The sequence below is a fragment of the Tauraco erythrolophus genome, chromosome Z, assembly GCF_009769465.1.
Source record: "Tauraco erythrolophus isolate bTauEry1 chromosome Z, bTauEry1.pri, whole genome shotgun sequence".
Classification (NCBI taxonomy): Eukaryota; Metazoa; Chordata; class Aves; order Musophagiformes; family Musophagidae; genus Tauraco; species Tauraco erythrolophus.
The window spans coordinates 82,240,704-82,263,892 of record NC_141496.1 but is presented as its reverse complement, the minus strand read 5'-3'; the positions used below and the strand labels follow the sequence as shown (position 1 = coordinate 82,263,892).

Genomic DNA, 23,189 nt, shown 5'->3' with positions numbered 1-23,189 from the left:
GTGAGGTGGAGAGGAGAAAAATGTGACAAAAGGCCTGTGGGTTGAGGTAAGAACAGAGAGGGATTACCCACCGACCACGGCCCCGGGCAAAATGGACTAGGTGTGGGGTCAAATCAATTTAATTCATCAACAGTTCATTCAGAGGGGATAAGAAGAAGCAAAGCCAGATCTTAACACCACCTTCCTCACACCTCTCCCTTCTTCCCGGCTCTGCCTACTCCCACAGTGGTGCAAGGGTGGGGGGAGGGATGGGAAGGGGGCGGGGGGGGGCGGATTGCAGGTCACATGATGTTTCTGCTGCTCCTCGCTCAGAGCGGGAGGACTCCTCACACTCTTCCCCTGCTCCAATGTGAGTCTTCCCACAGGATGCAATCCTTGCTCATCAGGTTGCTCCAGCACGGGATTTCCCCACAGAGTCACAGTTTCTTCGGGTATAGCCACCCGCTCCGGTGTGGGGTCCCTTCCCACTCTGCTCCACTGTCAGTTTCCAGCAACGTGAGGTCCTTTCCTGTGGAGACAGTCCTCTATGACCTCCTTCAGGCACAGGCATCTCTGCTCCATTGTGGGGGTCCTCCGCGAGCTGTGGGTGGGTCTCTGCTCCACCATTTTTCTCATGGGCGACAGGAGGGCCACCTGCCGTCTCACCATGGGCTGCAGGGGCATCCCAGCGCCGGTACACCTCCTGCCACTCCATTTTCACTGACCTTAGTGTCTGTGTAGCCATTTCTCTTAGATCTTAGTCCTCTCTCTGCTGCAGCCATGCCAGGCCTGACCAGCCTGATGAACCTCGGCAGTCCTGGCAGGATGAACTGTGCCCGGCGGGCACCCCGGGAGTGGGGCACTTTGGCGCTCTCCCAGCTGCGCCACTGCAGCCATCTCCAGTCAAGTGGCGGTGGCCCAGCAGAGGCAGGCAGCCACCTACCTGGGAGGCCAGGGAGACCAGCCCCCCACCTCCCCACTCACTTTGCTGCAGGTTCTACCTGTTTCGGGTTCCTTTGTCCCTTCCTTCTTAAATATGTTACTCACAGAGGCGTTGAATTGACTCAGCCCTGGCCAGAGATGGGTCTCACCTGACCAGAGGCAGGAATGACTTCGGAGCTGGGGAAGCTTCTTGCATCTCCTTACAGGAGCTATCCCTGTAGCCTCTCCCCTGCCACCAAAACCCCGCCACACAGACGCAGCACACTGATCTGGTGCTGTGTCTGCTGAGAGCAGAGGTTACGAGAGCCAACGCAGTGACAGTCCTTAGTATCTCAGGCTCAAGTGGAGGTGCTTCATGAATCCCCACTGCTGCCCTGGTAGGACTCAAACTGCTCAAGTGGTGCAGTGGAATGCAACAGGAAAGGAAAAGACTAGGTTACAATGAGATTGCTCTTCTATTCTCAGCAACCATACACCTCAGTCTTGTTTTTACAACATTGTTAAAAATAAGTGTAATACGTAAATCTACATTCTGTGCAGTGCTTAAATGCAGGGATGCAAACAAATGTTCTGTTTGTTCTTTTTTTAGTGAATTAGTCTTAAAACCTCAGTCTGAAGCAAGGCTATCACTTCAGAATGCATTTAAAGTGTTTTCTGTGCAGTTAGATAGCAGAGTTATTTTATGATCCTAATTCATGGTTCTGGTGTTTCATTTTCCTAGCTACAGGTTTTTTATGGTATGTGTATTTTTTGTAACAGTATAGTATATGGCAGCCATCTGCAGCTCAGACTTGAACTGAAATAGTAGTGCATATTTTTAATGCTACTATCTTAGTTAAAAATTGTTGGATTTTCTTTGAAGAATTCTCTGTTTGTGAGATACACAGCGCATCTGCAGTTTAAATCACTAAATACTCAAGGATTCCATGTAATTGCTGTCTCTTGCTGAGACCATACTGTATGTTTGATTGTAGCAGTACAGGTAGAGGTCAGAAATTCCAAGCTGCAGACTTCTTACATGTGAGTTGTTCGCAAGATGGAAGTCCATTATTTTAAATGATGAAAAGGGAGAAACGCAGATTTTGCATCCTCTTAAATTAAGCCAGCATTTCTTCTGGAATGAGACAGAACAGTGTTTTGCAGAGGTGGGCACCCATTTGTACAGCAGCCCACGGAGGAGAGGCTTTGAGGAAGGGCAGGGAGTAAGGGAGTGTAGAGAGAAGACTGTTGTGTGTGAATTGTTGCTGACCTTTGTGTCTCTTGTTCCATCATTTTAGAGCTGATAGATGTCACGTGTACCCTGCTGCTGCTGAACCCCGACTTCACCACTGCTTGGAATGTGAGGTACGTTGCGCTCAGCGAATGACATCAGAAAGATCTGGGCCTTATGTTCGAGTCAGCTGTAAGCTTTGTTGTAAGTGGTGATTACTGACACAGCAAGAGATTTTCGGCTAAGGAGTGCAGAAGAGATGTTAAAAATCTCTTCTAGACTGTATGTGTTGCAGATGGCTTCAGACTGCCTTTTTTTTTTTTTTTTTTTTCTGGTGGTACAGGCCAAAGATTACACTGCTGCATGTGAAGGTGGATGTTTGTCCCACGTTTTTGTGGGATATAAGTCCCACTAAACTGCCGCTCCTCTTTTCTTCTGTCAGTTAGGAAGGCCATTTGCAACCTTTAGATGGGTATATCCTTTTCGCTGAATCACGCAGTGCTCCACTGATGTCTGATGTCTGTCTTCACTGTTTTCATTTTACCCCTCCGAATATTATACCTGAGTATTTTTGAGATAACTCTTCAATTTGCTGCCATTACCACAGCAGCTCATCAAAGCTGAATAGCCCTCAAGAGATACGCTGCAAGAGGAGGGGAGGAAGGTGGCTATCCTTTATTTTGGACACGTTCTCCCCCACCCTGATCCTTTCTTATACTTGTTGGGATTAGCGTAGCTTCATCATGCAGCACCTGTCTAGGAGTCATTGGGGAGGAGAAGCAGGAATTTTACCTCCTTGCTCTTAATGGAGCCCAAAAGCAACAGTTCTTTACAACTCTGTAGTCTGATAAATCTCAGAGGTAGGGGAATACTCTCTTTCTACTGCCTAGGTAAGACTAGAAACAGTCTTAAAGGAATAGTTTTAGAACTGACAGAAAATTAAATCTTAGTGTCTAGCAGGCCTCTCATTAAAAATAGGCCTTTTGTAGTTAAGATGCATTATTGCGGTAGGAAAAATTAACAAAATGACCTAGAAAGATGATGGCTGGTGTTTTTTTTTTTTCTTTCTTCTTTCACTGCTGGTGTAGTTCTGAAGGATTCTGCTATGATCTGTATCTTTCTAGTATTTTAGGTCTAAGAAAGGGGGATGAAAGTGATAGCAAACGGCTTACTGTCATGAAAATGTATAGCTTGAGTAGCTTTCAAGTGATAAAAAGGAATTAGGAGCATGTATGAGTACTAGAGCTACTACAGTAATGTAATCTTGTGGTACTTAAAACTGAATTCTGTTTTTTGGTTTTAGTTTTGTGGAAATTTTTTTTAATGCAAATGCATCCATCCTTATCAGCCTGGGTTTTTTCTGTCCGACAGCTGAAAGAGTTTTCTCTTACATACATGAAAGGAGTAATTCAAAGTTGTAAATAGAATTAAAATTGATAAGGAATATAGACGAGAATTGTTTTCTCTTTTATGATGTTTATGATTTACCAAAGTATATAAATTGCTACAGAGGGTGCCCTTGCTCCCCGAATTCTTGGCCAGTGGCCTAGTTGGCGGTCTGTCTTTGAAGCTCCATTTAGCATTCAGAGAGAAGCTGTTGTTATGCCAGCCAGTCAATATCTGAGGAGTTTACTACTGAGCCTGCTCTATCTAGCCAAGGGACTGCTTTACTGAATCTGACCCTGTGTTGTTTTATGCTGCTGCTGGGAGTTTGCTCTTTTGAAGGGTAGGCACTTAGTTGGCGCAACATTTCAGCTTGTCTTCTATTCTGTGAACCTCCTATTTCAGTAAATTACAGGTCAAGCTAGCCAGATGTGTGGCAAGTACAGTCACAGAGTAGAGGACAGAGTATGTTCTGGAGAGGTGCTGGAGTTAAATGCTTATTCTGAGCTAGTACAAGCTGGGAACTAATTGTATGGGACTTGCACTCTGCTTGCAGAACATGATGGATCTGCTGTGGGATGAATGTTTTCATCTTGCTCAGAGGGTGTTTGTCATGCTGGATTCATCTTACATTCCCCACAGACAAATTTGCTGCTTTATTTTACAGGAAAGAGGCATCATAGATTCTAAGTAGCCTAAAAAATAAAAAGTGTAATAGTTATTTACTGAAAAGCAACCCTGCATATAGAGTGTTTCCTGTAGAATTTAATTGCTTTCTTTTTAGGCTGGGATAATCCCTTTTTCCTATGTTGAATTATCTGCTGAGAACTTCAGAGATGGTGGTTGACTCGACAGCACTGTATCTGAAGATACAGGAAGAGGGTTGTTCGGGAGTGGGAAAAAGAAATCTTTTGCTTGGAAGGGAGACAGGGCTTGGCATAGCAAGAAGACTGGATTGGCAGAGTGAAAGGCTAATGAGCATTTGAGCTCACCTGACAATCACAGAACGTTGTATCTAGTTAATGAATCCCAGGAGAACGTAAAACTTCAAATGTGTTACCTGCTAGGAAGAGATAGATAATCTATATAGAAGTTGGAACTATTCTAAACAATCGTAATATGCCTGCATATGTTTGACTTTGATGTATTTATTGTAATTAGAAGTGACTTGGGAAGCTGCAGAAGGACAGAGACATAAACCATGAGAAATGAGCAAGAGCTAATTGTATGGTGTAGGAAAGCATGCCAAAAAATAGGAGACGTGTCATTTCTTAGAACTCGAAGGGAAATCCCTGTTATACTCAATGGGCAACAAGACTTCTCCAATTGATGACTTCAGTTAATCCTGTATTTTAGAAGCTGAAAAATCTTCCAGGTTAAAATGACCAAAATCTTTATGTAAGTGATTATAAGGGAATTGTCATAGGTGTTTTTCTTCTTGCCAATACGCTTGTTAACATGTACAATTGATCAAAAGTCAGAAGATACTAGGTAACAAGACGCTCTGAAAAGTCAGACTTTTTCCTGTCAGATATCAATGACTTCAAAGGTGTCAGCAAAAAACATAAGGCAAGTCAAAATATTTTCAGATTATCTTTTATGTGAGCTAGAATTCTGAAGGCTGAAAAATTATCTAGGGTCCACATGGCAAAAAAGTGAGCTAGCAATTACATATCCCAAGTTGGATGTTTGCTGAAAGAGCTTGGAAGAGGTTTATTTGGGAGTATATGATACTTCAGTCATACTTGTGATTGAAGTCCCTTACTTGTGAATGCAAATATCTCTCATTTGAAAATCTATGAAGCTAAAAACTGCTTTTCTAGCACAGCAATGAAAGTAAATCTTCTCTGTAATGTTCCTCAACTGTGCAAAATAGTAAATTTACTTCTAGAGTAAATATGTATAAGGCTACTTATTTGCAGTTAATACTTTAATATAGAAAGAGGAGTTTCTTCACTAACAGTTTAGATTTTGGGAGGTAGGTGCCCTGGTAATCTAAATCTTTGTTAAATACATTCATGCATTTTCTTTGAGTGTTAGACTGATCTAGGCTGCTTTTTTCATTCTCCATGTGGTAAGTGACCTTTACCAAAATGGCACCTTTTGCATTGCAGTAATGGGGCAATTAATCCACCCGCTACAGTGTTGACATTTCCTGAAATTTTCTCTTGTCTGCTTTGTAAAAGTCAACGCACTGGCACCGAACAGTCTGGTTAGTCTGCCACTCCTGGCTGGTATACCTGGATTTCCTGTTGAGCACCTGCTGAAAGCATCCAGTTTGAACTCGATTCAGATAAAAACAAACATCCCAGTAGCTATGTTTCTGATCTCTGCAGACAGGTCTCTACTGACTTCAGTAGATATCAGGAGCAAAACTTCCTTAAGGATTTATTCAGCTCATTTCATACGCTCATTTCAGCTTATTTAGTTCAGTAGCAAAAGAAGGGTCGAGGCTAGTGCCTAGATATATACATCTCACTGTTTTTCTTGAATTGAATTAAAAATTTTCTTGAATTCAAGGAACACAAAGCCAACATACCGGCTGGAGTCAGTTTCCTACTGAAAACTTCCAAAATGGAGAGAAAATGATGTAAAGTGCTCATGCTAAAGGATTATGTCAATTTGTTTATGAGACTCAGGCGATAACTTGAAAACTGTATTATGTGTTCTGCATCAGACTGCAGAGAATTTTTGCCTTCTTTCTGGATAGCAGCTTTTTTCGAAGTGTATTTTGTCCCTGTCCCCTTCCCCTCTCTTTTTTTTTGTCAGAAAATTGATCATCTGCTCTTCACCTTCTAGGGCTCCTCTTGATGAACCTGGTGCCATGCATATCATCATGATGAACCATAAATTATAAAAAAACCCCACCCAAACAAACAAAAAAACCCCGTCACCTTCCCACCCCCTGCAAAAAGACCCAACCCACACCGAAACACCAAACCCATGCCAAGTTTGCTTCTGCTTCTTGCTCTCAGCTTTAAATTGTTACTTCTGGAGGTTCTGGAAAGTCTGCAGATGTTAACTTTTGAACTTACTGTATCTATCTGCTAGATTGAGAATAGGATGTAGAGACTAACGCCCTGGGAGTAACCAGTGATGGAGTGATGTCTAAAACATGTTTGGGACAGGCAGTAAGAGTTATAAAGCCAGAAAAAAGAGTAGGGTATGGGGCAGGGAATTCTGTGTACAGAAGGCTAGAAAGGTGAATACAGACTTTCACTTTCACGGAAGTGTTGTGTTGGATGAACACTGAGTTTTGTAAGGGCAAATTCTTTTATTTTTTTAAACCAAAAGTTGTTTTACATGCAAGTAGATTTAGCGATTTCAGCCTTTCTGTTAAGTTTGAAACATTCTACACGCACGGAATATTTCTCACTTCTTTCTAAATTTAGAGATCGTTAATACTGTATCTTGAGCCATGTTTAAAAACTAGAAGTAAGTGGTGGGGGTGGAGAGGCTGTGTGGAAAAGTAACTGCATTTTCAGATGTACAGAATGATCTAAGGGCTTAATTTCAAAAGGGAATGTTCGGTCGTATTTGTTACCTTACTGTCAGCCCTTGTATCAAATTAAAAAAGAACAGAAAAAAGCTGCTTGTGTTATTAAGATGCTTTTAGAGCATGCAGGTGAAAGCAACATTATTCTCAGCAGGCATTACGCAGAGCCCAAACTCCTTTGCCTTCTGATTAGTGACAGAAAACATGATGGAGAGCCACACTCAAATACTGTCAATTCAGCCATTTCTGGGTGGGTTTGGCAGCCAACGGGTTGTATGTGTTCAGATTAAGATAAAGTTCTTTGATCTGCATTTATTTTAATTTATTGGGCCTGGTTGAATAGAGCGTGCATATATAGCAGAGGGCAATGGGTTAATCCAGCAAAGGCTTTTTAAACCCTTGTAGTTTGACAGTGGTCTTATCTTACGATACAAAGGAAATGCCATGCTGTTTGTTACTGGAATTTGTGTTCTGTTTTCAGTTAACTTCTTTTATTCATACAAATTTATTTTATCTTTTGTAGGAAAGAATTAATACTTTCTGGCACTTTAAATCCACTTAAAGATTTGCATCTTGGAAAACTGGCGTTAACCAAGTTTCCAAAGAGTCCAGAAACGTGGATTCATAGGTTTGTTTCCCTTGCTTTCTATTGTCTCTCCAAACTTAAACGTTTTTCCCGGGGTGTTTTTTTTTTTCCAGTGCTTGGGTTAAAGAGAGCCATAGGTAGAGGAGAACATGTAGAAATACAGCAGATTCTTTGAGCTGGTTATTGTGAAATACCGTGCTTTGGCCTTTAAAGAAACCTGCCTATATTTTATAGTTAGAACTAAAAATAATATTTTTTTAATACACGTTGGAGGTGGGATGAATTTTCCTAAAGTTTTATCATGTATTGCAGCACATAAAATTCTCAGCCTAAGAATTCTGGTTCCATCAATAGTAAGTATTTCAGCATCGTGACTTTCTCCTTCTTTTCCTCCTCCAACATACTGCTACATTGCTTGTCTACAGGCACTTCAGAAAGACAAGAATCAGTAAAAGATAATCTTTATAACCAAAGTGGGGTTCTTTTCCATTCCAGTACTGGTCTTTTTGGTTTGGTGAATTTATTTTTATAATTTCTAACTTAAGCAATATTGTTAAGTCATCACTACTAAATATTAAAATAACAGAGCACATTTTTGGAACAGATAACTCCAGAATTATTCAGACACACAAAGCTAACCATTTCAGTTGTGACTGAGTGTACGTAAAATGCCTGTAGCACAGCTAAGTGAAGTATAAATCCGTTGCTCAACTTTGTTTAAAGCAATAAAATATCTTGGTACATGTGTGACTTTTTTCATGACGTATTTCCACAAGTTAACTCCTCCTTTTATAGACAGCCTTAAAGAAATGTGAATGTAACGCATTAGGAAGCGGTTCTCAATGTTCGCATTTCACACGCCCAGCATTAGGACAACCATAAAGTTGATACCCCATTAGGGGAGTCATACTCTATCAGAAACATAAATAAAGCTTCAGTCGTAGTGGTAACATATGAATTTTTGGAAGAGGGAGTTGTTGGTAAACTCTCCTTTGTGAATGCATGAGCTTAAACTTCTCAGTTAACCTAGAATGTAATACATGGAATATTCCTAGGTGTTTCCTAACTTATAAATATCTACTTAATTTCTGTTATTTTCTTTCTTAGTAGCGTTGATATAGCAACAACATTGATGAATTTCTGCAACGTTGGTTTTTAATTTTGGTATTCTTCAACTGCTTTTCATCATCTCCGTGCTACTGACTCATGCTGCTCAATTGCTTTGTTTGAAGCAAAAGGAGTATGTGAAAATAATGAGAAAAAATCTTGCAGTTTGTCATGGTTTAGCCTTTCTTATGTGGCAGCTAACACTGGAAGACTATGATTTTTTGCATGTAACTAGTGCTGAACCATGTCATTATGATGATCAATACATTTTTATGAAATTAGTCAGTAGTATGTTTTTAATATTTATTTACATCTTAGAAAGAATAAAACCTAATATCTGTAACTTCTATGCAATCTTTAATTAGGAGTATTTTGACAGTGTCATAATTTGGTTTTTTTTTCTCATATTTGCCTAAACCAGAAATATATATTTGAGAATGATTGTACAAATGTTTGGTTTGGACTCGGATGTGCTGATCATGATTGATAGGTATTAGAAAATAAGATGTGCAAAAATTTTCTTTCTGCATCAGCATAGTGATTAATCTTGTGTTTTCTGTTGCCCCATGATACCGAATTTCAGACAGAAATGCAAAAAAATAGAATGAGGCAATTATAAAATTCAATAAAATATATTGAATTTTTTTTTTCATGCACATGGCAGAACATGCACTAAAGGCATCAAGATACCTGTCATATATTTTGCCATATGGCCTTTTACTGTACATTTTAAGGGGTTTCAGATAGATCTTGTGCATATATAGTCATTTTATCTGTTGACTGCATGGTTGTCATGGAACAATCCTGTGTTCATTTGCAGTAATTCCAGGAACTGCAATAGAAATAGTAATACAAACATGCATAGAATGATAGAAGAAGTCAGATTTCTTTTCTCCGAATTTATTAGAGAAAATGTTCTCTTAAAAAACACTGAAATAATACCATGATATGCAACAGATACCAAAAATATATTTTTAATCTTCTGAGTTTGTGCTCATCTCTTTCATCCCATGCAAAAAGTTTAGAAAGTAGCTCAGATTACATTTTATAATATTTTTCTTGTATTGTTGCCACAGAGACTATAAAGTCTGTATTTTTTCACATGCTCCTGTGTATGTATTTTCTGAATTCCTTATTTTATAAAAAATACTAACTTTAAGCAACTGAAATAATTTTAGGATCAAAATAATTTGTCTTTTTATGGTTTTACTCAGAAGTCAATGTTAATGAAATAATATTTATCTTTTGTTAAAGGAATGACTCTAATCATTTGGCTTTTGTGCCTAGACATTTTTAGAATTTTGCATTTCTTGCAAATCTGCTCATTGAAGTGAAAAAATATTTGATGGTGATGTTTGAATCAAAGAAATTTTTAAAAAGCTGAAATTAAGTCTTCAAAATTACTGCATGTCAGTGTACAAACACTAGCTTCAGTCACACTGCTTGTGATTTCTGCTGAGACATACTGTCAGTTTAAAGTTTGTATTCTTATAAATTATCTTTAGTATTGTCTTCCAAGAAAATAAATTCCAAGGTTATAAATCTTTTTAAAAAATAACTGAGAGAAAAAGACACAGTGTAACTAAATAATACCAGTGAACAAGAATGTTATAAATGTTTTCAGATGAGAGAAAAAGCAGGTGAATTACAAAATTCTTTTTCTAACATTGGTTAGCTTATCTACTTTATATTTTTTATATATATATGTATATATGCCATTTTATATATTTTGAGTAGCAAAATATAATCATCTTTTCAAAGAAAATTAATTTATTATTTTTTATTTTATTTATTGATTTCTTTTAACCAGGAGTGACACCTTTCTGAAAGTAGCAATTAATTGGTTTTGGAACTGATGTGAGACAGTACAAAACAGAAAAACCTCTGTGTCACAGACCAGAGGATGTCCAGCTTTCCAGAGCATTCTGCATAGGCCCATTCCAATGCTGCGTGGAAGTCTACTCATCTGTGATCCTTATCTGTATGACCCTTCTGTATAGGGTCTGCAGATGCATGTTTTCTGCAGCGTTGAGGATACCTCTCAAAATACCCATCTAAAAATACTACTAAAAGTCAGTCCAAAGTAAAATTAAAAAGCCATGTGGGAACCTGTGCTTTTTTCAGTCACTTTAAATAGAATACGTATAATTCAGCAGTAAAACCATTTGTTTTGGTTATACCTGAAGCCCTTGAAACCGTGAGTCTTTTGCACTTTCTTTCTGCTGGTGGTGTACAGAAACTAATTAAGCCTGCTGTGCGTAGTACTGACAAATGTAAAACAGACTCACAAAGCACAGTTAATTTTTTTTTAGTGAATCAATTTTTTCTGTCTCATTTTGGGTACGTTATTTTAGTGCTATATAAGTTTCTGAAAGAGGAGCTCTTTATAAATCTCATGCAGACAGGTCTTGCCATTTTTTCATAATTTTGCTGTTCCTTCTGTTTCCTTTTAGTATGCTGTAAGTAGCCATGACCACTTACAGTGAGCAAACAAACAAATACAGCTAGATTTAGATTGTTTTGGAGTGTGATCATAAAGTCATACCTTACAGTATGGGAGAAGAGTTCAGATGGTTATGTTTACTACTTATTCGTCATCTAGTTACAGTGTAGTTCAGATAATTGAAGTATCAGAAAGGCTTGACTGATTTGTATAAATGAAAAAAAAAATTCTCTTAAAATTGCTCTCTCACCATTAACACTTTACATCGTTTAACCAGACGATGGGTGCTGCAACAACTAATTCAGGAAAACTCCTTGCCCAGTCTTGTGACTAAAGGAAACTTGGGAGCAGCACCTGTGGAGAGAATTCACCGACTAGTGCAGGAGGAAATGAATGTCTGCTCTGAAGCTGCTGGGAGATATCCAAGCAACTACAACGCCTGGTCCCATCGCATATGGGTTTTACAGCATTTGGGAAAGCTGACTGTCAAGGTATAACACCATAGTGAATAAAGTCTCAAATTTCTTCATCTAAAAAATACCAAGCAACTGGTTTGCCAAGCAGATCCTGTGACATGGGTGGAGAGTATCATTAAGTTAGCACAGGTAGCTATGTTTAAAAAAACAGGCAGAATATTGCAGTAAGTATGTTTTGCATTGCTCTTGCCAGTGTAGGCTGGTTCTGCTCTTCCGAAAGAACAGATTTTTGTTGCCCCTTTGCGAAGTTCTGTTTGTCTGTTGGTACTTAGTGTTAATGAACTTGTGGCAGGAGGATAGATGGGACTGTGTGCACTGAAATAAAGAAAGGGCAACTGAAAATAATTCTTTTAGCACTAATCTTTAAATTCCTAATAGAGAAAAAGATAATATGACAGATATTGTTTTGATAATGTAATGCAGTTTGTTGTTTTGATACTCTTATTAAGCTTATCTGTGTTATCACAATATTGAAGGATTAAGTAAAGACAGCAGGAATTTCAGAGGAAGCATAGTAGTGGTTGTAACTAGTTTTTTCAGTTCCAACAGTATCTTTCGACGGCATTTAAAACTAAGGGATCATAGAATCATAGAATGGTTAGGGCTGGAAGGGACCTTCAAAGGTCATCTAGTCCAACCCCCCTGCAAGGAACAGGGATATCTCCAACTAGATCAGGTTGCTCAGGGCCTCATCCAACCTGGCCTTGAACGTCTCCAGGGATGGAGCATCCACCACCTCTCTGGGCAACCCAGAGTTCTACAACTCTCATGGTAAAAAATTTTTTCCTAATATCCAATCTGAATCTACCTCCCTCTATTTTAAAACCATTACCCCTTGTCCTATCACAACAGGCCCTCCTGAACAGCCTCTCTCCATCTTTCCTGTAGGCCCCCTTGAGGTACTGGAAGACCGCTATAAGGTCACCCCGGAGCCTCCTCTTCTCCAGGTTGAACAGCCCCAACTCTTTCAGCCTGTCCTCATAGGAAAGGTGCTCCAGCCCTCTTATCATCTTCGTGGCCCTCCTCTGGACCCTCTCCAACTGGTCCATGTCCTTCTTATGTTGGGGGCTCCAGAACTGGACGCAGTACTCCAGGTGAGGTCTCACGAGGGCAGAGTAGAGGGGAAGAATCACCTCTCTCGACCTGCTGGCCACGCTCCTCTTGATGCAGCCCAGGACGCGGTTGGCCTTCTGGGCCGCAAGAGCACATTGCCGGCTCATATTGAGCTTCTCGTCCACCAGTACTCCCAAGTCCTTCTCCTCAGGGCTGCTCTCGATCCATTCACCACTCAGTCTGTATTTGTGCCTGGGATTGCCATGACCCAGATGTAGGACCTTGCATTTGGCCTGGTTGAACTTCATGAGGTTGACACGGGCCCACCTCTCCAGCCTATCGAGGTCCCTCTGGATGGCATCCCTCCCTTCCAGCGTGTCGACAGCACCACACAGCTTGGTGTCATCGGCGAACTTGCTGAGGGTGCACTCCATGCCACTGTCCACGTCACTGACAAAGATGTTGAAGAGGGCCGGGCCCAACACGGACCCCTGAGGGACGCCACTCGTGACCGGTCTCCACTTGGACATCGAGCCATTGACCACTACTCTCTGAGTGCAGCCATTGAGCCAATTCCTTATCCACCGAGTGGTCCATCCATCAAACCCATGCCTCTCTAGTTTAGAGAGAAGAATGTTGTGTGGGACAGTGTCAAAAGCTTTGCACAAGTCCAGGTAGATGATATCCATTAGTCGACCCTTGTCCACCGATGCTGTCACCCCATCATAAAAGGCCACCAAGTTGGTCAGGCACGATCTGCCTTTGGTGAAGCCATGTTGGCTGTCACCCACCACCTCCTTGCTCTCCATGTGCCTTAGCATGGTTCCCAGGAGAATCTGCTCCATGACCTTGCCAGGCACAGAGGTGAGGCTGACCGGCCTGTAATTGCCCGGGTCCTCCTTGTTCCCCTTTTTAATAATGGGGGTTATGTTCCCTCTCTTCCAGTCATCGGGGACCTCGCCAGACCGCCACGACTTCTCAAATACAATGGCCAGTGGCTTGGCAACTTCATCCACCAGTTCCTTCAGGACCCGCGGATGGATCTCATCAGGTCCCATGGACTTGTGCACCTTCAAGTTCCTCAGATGTTCTCGAACCTGCTCTTCAAGTACAGTGGGCAGTGGTTCATCCTCACAGTCCCTGCTAGTTCTTTCCACAGCTTGGGTGGTAAGACAAGAGGCTTTATCAGTGAAAACTGAGGCAAAAAATTCATCGAGTAACTCAGCCTTCTCTATGTCCCGGGTAACCAGAGCACCAGTATCCTTCTGGAGGGGGCCTACGTTCTCCTTGGACTTCCTTTTGTCCCCTACATACCTATAGAAGCTTTTCTTATTGCTTTTTATATCCCTTGCCAAATTCAATTCCTTTAGGGCTTTAGCCTTCCTCACCTGATCCCTGGTCACTCGTACAGCTTCTCTGTATTCCTCCCAGGCTGTCTGTCTCCGCTTCCACCCTCTATAGGCTAACCTCTTCATTTTCAGTTGGTCCAGGAGCTCCTTGCTCATCCACGTGGGCTTCCTGGTCTTTTTGCCCGACTTGTTCTTCATCGGGATGCACCTCTGCTGAGCTTGGAGGAGGTGCTCCTTGAATGTGGACCAACTTTCCTGGGCCCCTCGTCCCTCCAGGGCCGCCTCCCACGGCACTTTGCCCATCAGGTCCTTGAAGAGGCCGAAGTCCGCCTTCTTGAAGTCTAGGGCACAGAGCTGGCTGTATAGTTTCCTTGCTGCCCCGTGGATCTTGAACTCCACCGTGTCATGGTCACTGCAGCCAAGGCTGTCCTTAAGTTTCACATCGCCCACCAGTCCCTCCCTGTTGGTGAGCACCAGGTCAAGCATGGCACCCCTCCTTGTCGGCTCCTCTATCACCTGCAGGAGGAAGTTGTCGTCCACGCATTCCAGGAACCTCCTGGACTGCCTGTGCCCTGCCGTATTGTCTCTCCAACAGATGTCAGGGTGGTTGAAGTCCCCCATGAGGACCAGGGCTTGTGACCGCGAGGCTGCTCCTATCTGGCTATAAAGCGCCTCATCTGCTCTGTCCTCCTGGCCAGGTGGCCTGTAACAGACTCCTACCGTAACATCCCCTATCCGTCCCTGTCCTCTAATCTTGACCCATAAGCTCTCTGTCAGCGACTCCTCCGACCCCAGGCGAAGCTCCACGCACTCCAGCCGGTTGCTGATGTAGAGAGCGACACCCCCTCCTCGTCTCCCCTTCCTGTCCTTTTTAAAAAGCTTATACCCCTCCATGTTGACACTCCAGTCATAGGAGTCGTCCCACCACGTCTCCGTGATGCCAATAAGGTCGTAGCCCTGCTCATGTGCACGCATCTCCAGCTCATCCTGTTTATTTCCCATGCTGCGTGCGTTGGTGTACATACACTTCAGCTGGGCCTCCGACAAAGCCGACTCGCTGGCTGGAGCGACAGGGGTTCTCTTGGACGGCAGTGTAAGTTCGTTTGAACATACCTGCGATCCTTCCTCAGCCTCTGGACCCTCGGTGCTGGCACTGGTGCCATGCTGACAGCAGTATGAATCTGACTTCTTGGCTGCAGTGGCTGGAATTCCAATTCTGGATGATCAAGCTGATTCAGCTCCAGCAGAGACATCTTACGTGGTGGCAAATATTTGAGTTTACATGGCAGTATCTAAACCACTGAGACCTGAAGCAAACTGAAATAGTTCCTGTGACATGGTCTAAAATTATATAGGCAGTTTTGTAATACTGTGGTTTCTAAGCTATCAGGTGAATTCCTTGTGAATACTAGGCTGATACAGTGACACATCACTCACGTTTTTTAATGGCAGCAGCTGCATTTTACTGTCCTGTAAATACATAGGGGAGCAAGGGAGGAATTAGTGGAGGCTGTCGAGTCAGTATAGCCATTAATTTTATGTCTTTTAAGCCAGCTGTTGCTAGCAATGGATGTTGTTTTGCTGATGCTTCCTATTAATTGTCACCTGAGAAACTTAAAAAAATATCTGTATCAGATTGGCAGTAAATAGCAAGTATGTTCCAGACTTCATGAGGGAGACAGTCCATAATTTGAACTCATCTGCCTAGCAAGTTTGTATGAAAACATAGTTACGGAGAAGTTGTAAGAATTACAGGATTGGGATAGATTGCAGATTAGAAGTTAGGGTTAGAGGTCTATGTTAATAGGAAACAGGGACTTTCACATAAGTCTTTGACAGCTTTATTAGCAAGAAGGGAAAAAAAGTTAGCATTGTTAGTTAAAACTCAAGTCATTTTATGCTTTAGTTAACAGTAGTTTGAAGATCAGGATAACTATTCCTTACTCATTTAAATAAACAGAAATAATTGCATTGTGATAGAAATAACTCTTCTCAGAGCTGGAATTATTCTGGTGGGTTTATTCATTGGCTGTTGTCAATGCTTTGTGGCACAAAGCATGCCTGTGAAGGAAATGTTTTAAATTTGTGAGATCACTCTGAAGTCCATTTGCCTTGCCTGCCATTCCAGTTGGTCTTCTTTTTAGGCTGATTAGTAAGGAAGCGATAGTGTTGTCTGGTTTTGTCCAGCTGGCTTTGGTTATCTCTGGCGAAATTTCACTGGTGCTGCTGTTGCTCAAGCAGTGTGTTTAACTTGTTGGGAAATCTCCGTGTTGACTCTAGGTTTTTTTCATGACGCCACCAATGCATGTCTTCAGATGGCCTAACAGTAGGTGTTTGGGATGCAGGAAAATTAGGAAAACGTGTGGAACATAAAAGATATTGAGACTTTTGAGGTAAAATTTCCATCTAGGTAACTTGAAAAGGCAGTGATTATTTATTATTATATAGGCAGTGATTATTTGTAAGATGTGGTGTGAAAGAAAAAGCAAATACAACAGAGGACAGGGAAAAAGCGGACATTGTAGATTTTCACAAAAATGTACAGGTTGTTTTCTTGTTTCATGTCTCATTTTGTACCTTCAGCCATTTCTGTGTTTGAATATCTGAAAAGAATGGTAAATTTCACCGAGAGGTAAGACTGGAACTGTGCTGAAAGGATTAGCAGATAAAACAGTCACTGTGATTCTACAGCTATTTAGTTCTTGCAACTTTACTCTGTATTATTGAGGACCACATTTCTGCTATAATACAAACTTTGCCTGTAGTCTGAGGTAGTTTTTGTTACCATGTTCAAGGAAACGGAGGCCCAGAAACATAATGTGTATGTTGTGTTATCATTGAAATAAGACTTCTCAAAACAGGTTTGTAATTTATGAAACTGTTGGCCTGCTTTGCAGAATTTGAGAGGGTAGGTTATTTTGTAGGCTTTGGGCTTTTTTACCTTTGGTTTGGTAATCCCAGTGCTTCTGCAGACTGAGTCTCAGTTCAAACTCTAGGATAAAGATATAAAATACTAGAGGAGAAAGTTTTGGCCCAGTGGGAAGATTTTCTCACAGAATATAGATGTTGCTTCTTTCTTACACTACACAGTAAAAAACATTGTCTTGTTTGAGTATAGAAATCTCGGTTTGTTTTTCGTGCAGAGTTCAAACCACATTAGCAGGCTTATGTAGTGTTTGAATGGTGTTCATTAATATCAGTTAAGGATTTGTCAAGAATAGATTGTTCCAAACCTATCTGATCTTTCTGGTGTTGGAGTACTTGCCTCGGAAAAGGACAAGAAAGCTTGACTTCAGTTTTCTCACGTGACAGAACAGTTAGTTTAAGGGGGAAAAACATGGACTTCAAACACCTACTTATAGGTGGATGCACAATTAGTTGGAGAACCAGAGTAAGAGATTAATATTGGTAGTCTGTTAAAATTCATACACACTGTGATGCTTCAGCGAAATCATGCACGTACAGAAATGGGATGTAGTTCAGCAAGGATGGACCAACTTGTCTGGTTTCTTTTGATAAGAATACTCAACTTCATAATTACAAGATGGAGAGTGACTGATAGGGCCCTACAATAAAGAAACAAACAGAGAAATAAGTGGTAGGGTGATTGTCCTGAGACAACACCTCACTTGTGTAAAGCCCAGAAGACACAAGTATGTTCGTAAGACATGAAGTAATTTTTCCAGTAGACATCCACTGTAAGGCCTTGGCTTTTTCTTAGATGACTGGATCTCCAGAGATACCTGTCTTTTGCATGAGTGGACATTGCTATATGAGTGGACATTGCTATATTTATCTGGTTATCCCTAAAAGTTTTTCCCCAGATACAGTTACTTTTCATTTCCCCAGTGTCCCAGACCAAGGAGGAAGTTTTGGGCTGCGGTTTATGGTGGCTAAGCACATTAAAAAAGCAAGCACAGGTCAGGGAAGGTGTAAGAGGCAGTGTAGACCCAGAGGTTGCGGCAACGGTCACCAAGTGCCTATGTCCTGATCTGGAGCGGGATGCCAGTTCCATGGTACTCAGCTCACCACCAAAGGTAGGAGAGAGCCCTTTGCGAGAGGTTGTCAAGAGTGGGGAGGGAAGCATTTTCATATCATTTCCTCTTTGCTTCACAGAAGAATGGCAAAGGGCTTGTACTGTTTGGTGTGGGACTGGAGAAAACTGGCTTGGTAAGAAAGAACCTCTTTTGAAATTCAAATGTTAGCTGGGTTTTTGGTTTACCTCCAGTTGTTTGAAGCATCTTGCACTGTTCTCTGAGGTTCCTAAAGGAGAGGCTTTGTTTTTAGTGGCTCTCGAGGTTTAATGGCAATCTTCTGTCTTGCCTTCCTAAAAGAGGTTTTCTAGTTCAGGTAAGGAGTGATGCTGGGAATCATTCTGTTTGCTTTGTGCAGGGAGTTAAAATGCATAATTATAATATTTCCCTATGACTTTGTAGCTTATAAACATGTCAGGTAAATGAATCAGATTATTCCAAGATCTAAGTTGGACATCATGTGTGTAATCAGCTACAGCTCCATAGAGACTGGTCTGGTTTTTCTGATGTCACCCTTGAGCCTTATGTTGTTTTTTGTAGGCTTTTAAATTTTAATGTTAAGAAATCTAAAATAATAAGCTCAGTTCTACTGAGAAGAGAGAAGCTGATCTTATGGTTTAAAGTGCAGAACTGGAGATGGGGAGTTTTAGCCCTCTTAAGAATCCTGTGTGTGGGCTGTTATTTAATAGTTCTGTGCAGCTTGCTGATTTGTAAAAGGAAGATAATGCTGGTTTCTCCTGTCAAGACCTAAAAAAGTGTGTTGAGTATCTCAGGTAGAAGGCATTATTTACATTGTTTGTATTTGTTCTAATATCTTTTAGAACAGATGCTCCACAAAAAAAGGTGCATAACTAGCCTTGTGCATTTCCATAGTTTTCGTTGTGTGAGGCTGTGCCTCTTGTGCTGCAGGAGGGAAAGGAAAGACTTGTGCCTAAGAAAGTTGCTTTGCATCAGCCAATCCTGTTAAGTGACATAGGTAGCGTAGAAAAAGAGATTAAAAGCAAGAATATACCAGTAAGGTTATATGCAATGTCTTTAGAAGTAAATGAAAAAAGTAGTTTTTATCTCTTTGGAGAGTTTAATCTCTGGAGGAGCAATGTAGGAAAGAGGTTAAAGCCTTTAAAAAAATACAACTCTTAGTTCTAATAGAGAAAGTAAAGTAAAAGAAGCTTTGCCCTGTAGCAAAACTCACCCATTTTTCTGGAAATAAATTTTAAAGTTTTAAAAACATTCAGCACTAAGAAAATTCGTAGGTGCCAGCAGTGTTACAAATACAGTTGCAGTCACCAATGTAAGTATTTACCACAGTTATTGTGACAGCCTTTCTGGGAGTGTCACGATTACAGTGTCAAGTACATTAGTTACAGTTTTGTATTCCACAGGCTTTAGGACTTGAAGCATAATGTTAGCAGTTGACATTTTTTTCTTGGAAAATGAAAGTTTAAATTACTTTGAATACTCTTTTTTTTTTTTTCCTTTTTTTGAGCACCTGACCCACCCTCTGACACCCGTAATGCACCAGGCAAAAATTAAAATATGTCTAACTAATATCCATGTAGTTTAGTGTACTCTCTATCTCTGCCTACTCTGAATAGTCTTTATTCCTAGCCATTTTGAGATTTTTAAACCACTACTTGTTTCTCATCATAAGTGGTTTGGGTTTTTTTCTCCTCAGCCTGTGGGAAGTTGAGACACCTACCTTTTCAGAGTTTGGAAGAAGTAGAATTTCTTTTGTACAAGGATGCCAAGATACTTTTCAGCACACAGTGGAAAAGACTCAGTGATTATTTCATTTTTCTGTGTGTGTTCTTAAACCATGACCACAGTGGCTAAAATCCCCAGAGGAGAGGTTACCTTAATACAGAAACAGTGGGGGTAAATTCCGCCTTTATACTGGTTGATAATTGTCGCTGCTTTTTGTTTCAGGTTCTCCTTGATGAGCTTTCATCCACTAAATATTGGGTATCCATGCATGTCTCAGACCACAGTGGATTTCATTACCGCCAGTTCTTACTCAAGTCCTTGATAGGCAGAACTGCAACTGACAGTAACATGCTGGTACAAAATCAAATGGTAAATGAGCAAAACCCTAGCCTTCAAAAGGAGGACGAGAGTGCAGGGGCAGAAGCTGCCTGTGAGGAGGAGCGAAGCATGGATCTCCCGCACCATTTAGAGGAAGAGTTGGAGCTCTGCGCTGAGCTGATTGATACTTACCCAGGGCATGAAACCTTGTGGTGTCATAGGTAAGAGGACTTGGTCTGAAGAGTGTCCTTCTGATTTGTGGGTCGTTTTTTGCCTGATGTTTCCAGACAAGCTGTTGTTCTGATTTTAAAAGGTACCACTCAATACTCAGATTTCTAAACTAGTGTGTCTTAAGCCTTTGGAAAACATTCAAGAGCGTAATCAGAGCTATTGAATGGAAAATTTGATTGAGCTTCAATATCTTGTTGACGTAAGTGCCACTTGTCCCTATAGTTTGTGCAAGAGACACACAACACTGTTAATCAGCCTCCTCACGCTTAAAATGATATAGAGCAAAAGATGAGCAAAAGATAGGTAGAAGATGGATCAGCTGCAGAAAACCTCTGCTTTGCCAGCTGGATGTGTGTGCCTGACTAGGTAACAGCAGATTTGCCAAAGTGGCACTGAGCCCGTTTTTGTAGAGTGTGAGCAGTGACAGCAGATTTTGTGTCTGTTTGTGGGGGAATCTGGTGGGATGGCAAATGAACTGAAGCAATTCAGCAGCAACAGCACGTTATTTTCAATGCATGACTTTTTTTTTTTTTCTTTCTTCCTTCCTTTCTGAAGAAAGCGTGTGTTCTACCTTCAGCACCACCTAAGCAACAAACTTCCTCTTCTGAGTGCAGTGGTATCATCTGTGGACAGCAGTGATGAAACTCTGAATAATTCCCACCACAGTCCTGCAACAAGTCACGTGGCGCAAGCTATGGATGTTGATGGTTTGAATGAATCCAGCAGCAAACAAGGTTATACCCAAGAAACAAAACGCCTGAAGCGTGCTCCTGTGCAGGACTCTCTTGCTCCAGAAACGGAATACCGGTTCATTGATAAAGTATTATCAGCTTGTAGGGATGCAGACCAAGCCAGGTTTGCTACTGCTTATAGGAAATGGTTAGTTACTTTTTTAGATCAGTGAAGGAAGAGTTTAAAGCCATCAGGGTTCTTCTTTTAGTGCAATATTCTCTTTTCAGACACAAATGCATGTCTTGGTTGCAAGTGTTAGCTAACCATGTGTTTCTCACTCTTTTAATGGTCAGTCCTAAAGTTCATATTCAGAGTAGAAGTCTGTTACTTTATTTATTAAAGAACTGGCTTACCTTTTTATTACGCAAATGCAGTTTGTTCTTTAATCTTCTTAAGAAATTACTCTGTATCAGCTTCCTGCCATGCCATTTTCTTATTTTTTAACTTCTGCATTAAGGTGGACTCTGAATCATTTGGCTTTAAAAAACAAACAAAACAAAAAAAAGAAAAAAGTCTGAAATGCTTTTGAAACAGAGTGTCTGGAAAAAGAATAGGAGGATCTGTCAGTATCAGCTGTTTCCAGGTTGTTCCTCTTTACTATAGTAGCATCTTGCTAATACCTTATTGGATTCAGACTATATTCAGTGAGATCTATTACTTTTGTATTAGCAGCCTTTGGTAGAACACCAGACCGCAGTGTTTCGTTCTCAAGGCTCCAGTGACAGTACTGGAGCCATGCCTTTTACTGTTGTAACTGGATTTTTGTTTGCTTATTAGTTGTCACATGAGTTTGATAGGAAAGTCTATGAAGTTGAAATCCTGAAAAGCAGATACAGGAAAATGTGACAGAAAATAGTTAAAACACACGTGTTCACACTCATGCTTACAGTCAGAGCTATATTTGGAAATACTTTTCTTAGAACAGACTACTTTACCTTGATTTCCTGCTTGATATTTATTTATTTATTTTATCTTAACGATCCAGAATCAATGACACTTGATACATGTTTCTGAATGTATTATGTACACTACAGAATCTCAGCCTGCTAAATCACACGTTGGTAACTTGTACTTAACCAAGACCATGCAAGTCCAATAGATGATGGAGTAAAAAGTAATTCTTCTTACTGGTCATTGAGACAGTACAATTAAAAAAAAAAAAAAAAAGACAGCAGGAGGGAGCTCTCTCTTCACTTTTGTTCTTTTGCAGAGCTTCAGTCTTTGGGTTTTTTTTCTCTTGACTCTTCCTTGAGAGCAATTCTCCAACCATACATCTGTTCACATAGCTGTAAATTTTAAGGGAATTTAAAACACATTTCTGTTCCAGTGAAATTAAACATGACTGGTTTATTTGCCATTTCCTTAGAAATTGTCTATATAAGGGATTTTTTACTTTAGTGGGATTGTGCTGGTCCAAAGACCCGGGGAGAAATATTGTACAACTGTAAGGGTTTGTACAGTGACAACATTGCATCTGTTCAAACAGACTATTCAATGAGGGGATAAGATTTTCAAGCTAGAGTCTTCGCCAAAATTGCTGTATATTTCTCCTGCCCAAAGTGCCTCCTGACTGTGATAAGTTTCAAGCTGCTGTTGCTGTTGAGCAGAGACCACAACAATAAGGGAGGAAAAAACCAGATAGCCTGCTCAAAAGGTATTATTTGAAAGCAAAAAGGCACTTGAAACACATGGAATTCCAACAGTTCTAAATAATTTGATGGATGGGGATTACTCCTGCATTTCAAAATGAAAACAGACCACCTCTAGTCCTAGAGAGTGTGTTTCGTAATTCATTTCAGGCACAGAGCAGCTAACTGAGACATTTCTAAATGTACACTCTTCTGTTTACAGTACTTGCAGATAAGACTGACCTAGGCTTGAGCCCCTCCATGACAAAGCTTTGCCTGTGTATAGCTAGGGATGTGTACATGGCCATTTGTTTTGAGGTGCTCTGGGATGCTGTCTTCATTGATGGTTTTAGTTGCAGAAGAATGTAATCGATGTGGGAAGGAGGTGGGGGAATGGCTTGAGAGGGTAATTGTGCCGTAAGATGTTGTCTCTATGACCACAGGCAGATGGGTGGATTCAGGTACAAACCGAAGTCTGAACTTAAGAACTTGAGCAAGAACTTTTACCCATCCCAGAG

The 23,189-nt window shown here is 40.9% G+C and overlaps 1 protein-coding gene across 5 annotated transcripts in view; it reads left to right on the top strand.

The window, feature by feature from the left end:
* Positions 1-21,628, top strand: part of PTAR1 (protein prenyltransferase alpha subunit repeat containing 1) — a 37,301-nt gene extending 15,673 nt beyond the window's left edge. Inside the window, exons 3-8 of one of the 5 annotated variants that reach the window (XM_086629279.1) lie at positions 2,199-2,265; positions 7,534-7,638; positions 11,424-11,637; positions 19,985-20,301; positions 20,867-20,899; positions 20,981-21,628. In XM_086629279.1, the coding sequence (XP_086485405.1) occupies positions 2,199-2,265; positions 7,534-7,638; positions 11,424-11,637; positions 19,985-20,301; positions 20,867-20,899; positions 20,981-21,215 (971 nt within the window). In that variant the 3' untranslated portion in view covers positions 21,216-21,628. Of the gene's footprint in view, positions 1-2,198; positions 2,266-7,533; positions 7,639-11,423; positions 11,638-19,984; positions 20,302-20,866 lie in introns of all 5 variants that reach the window. The other 4 variants (XM_086629280.1, XM_086629282.1, XM_086629278.1 and 1 more) reach the window with 4 other exon arrangements.
* The last annotated feature ends 1,561 nt before the right edge of the window (positions 21,629-23,189 follow it).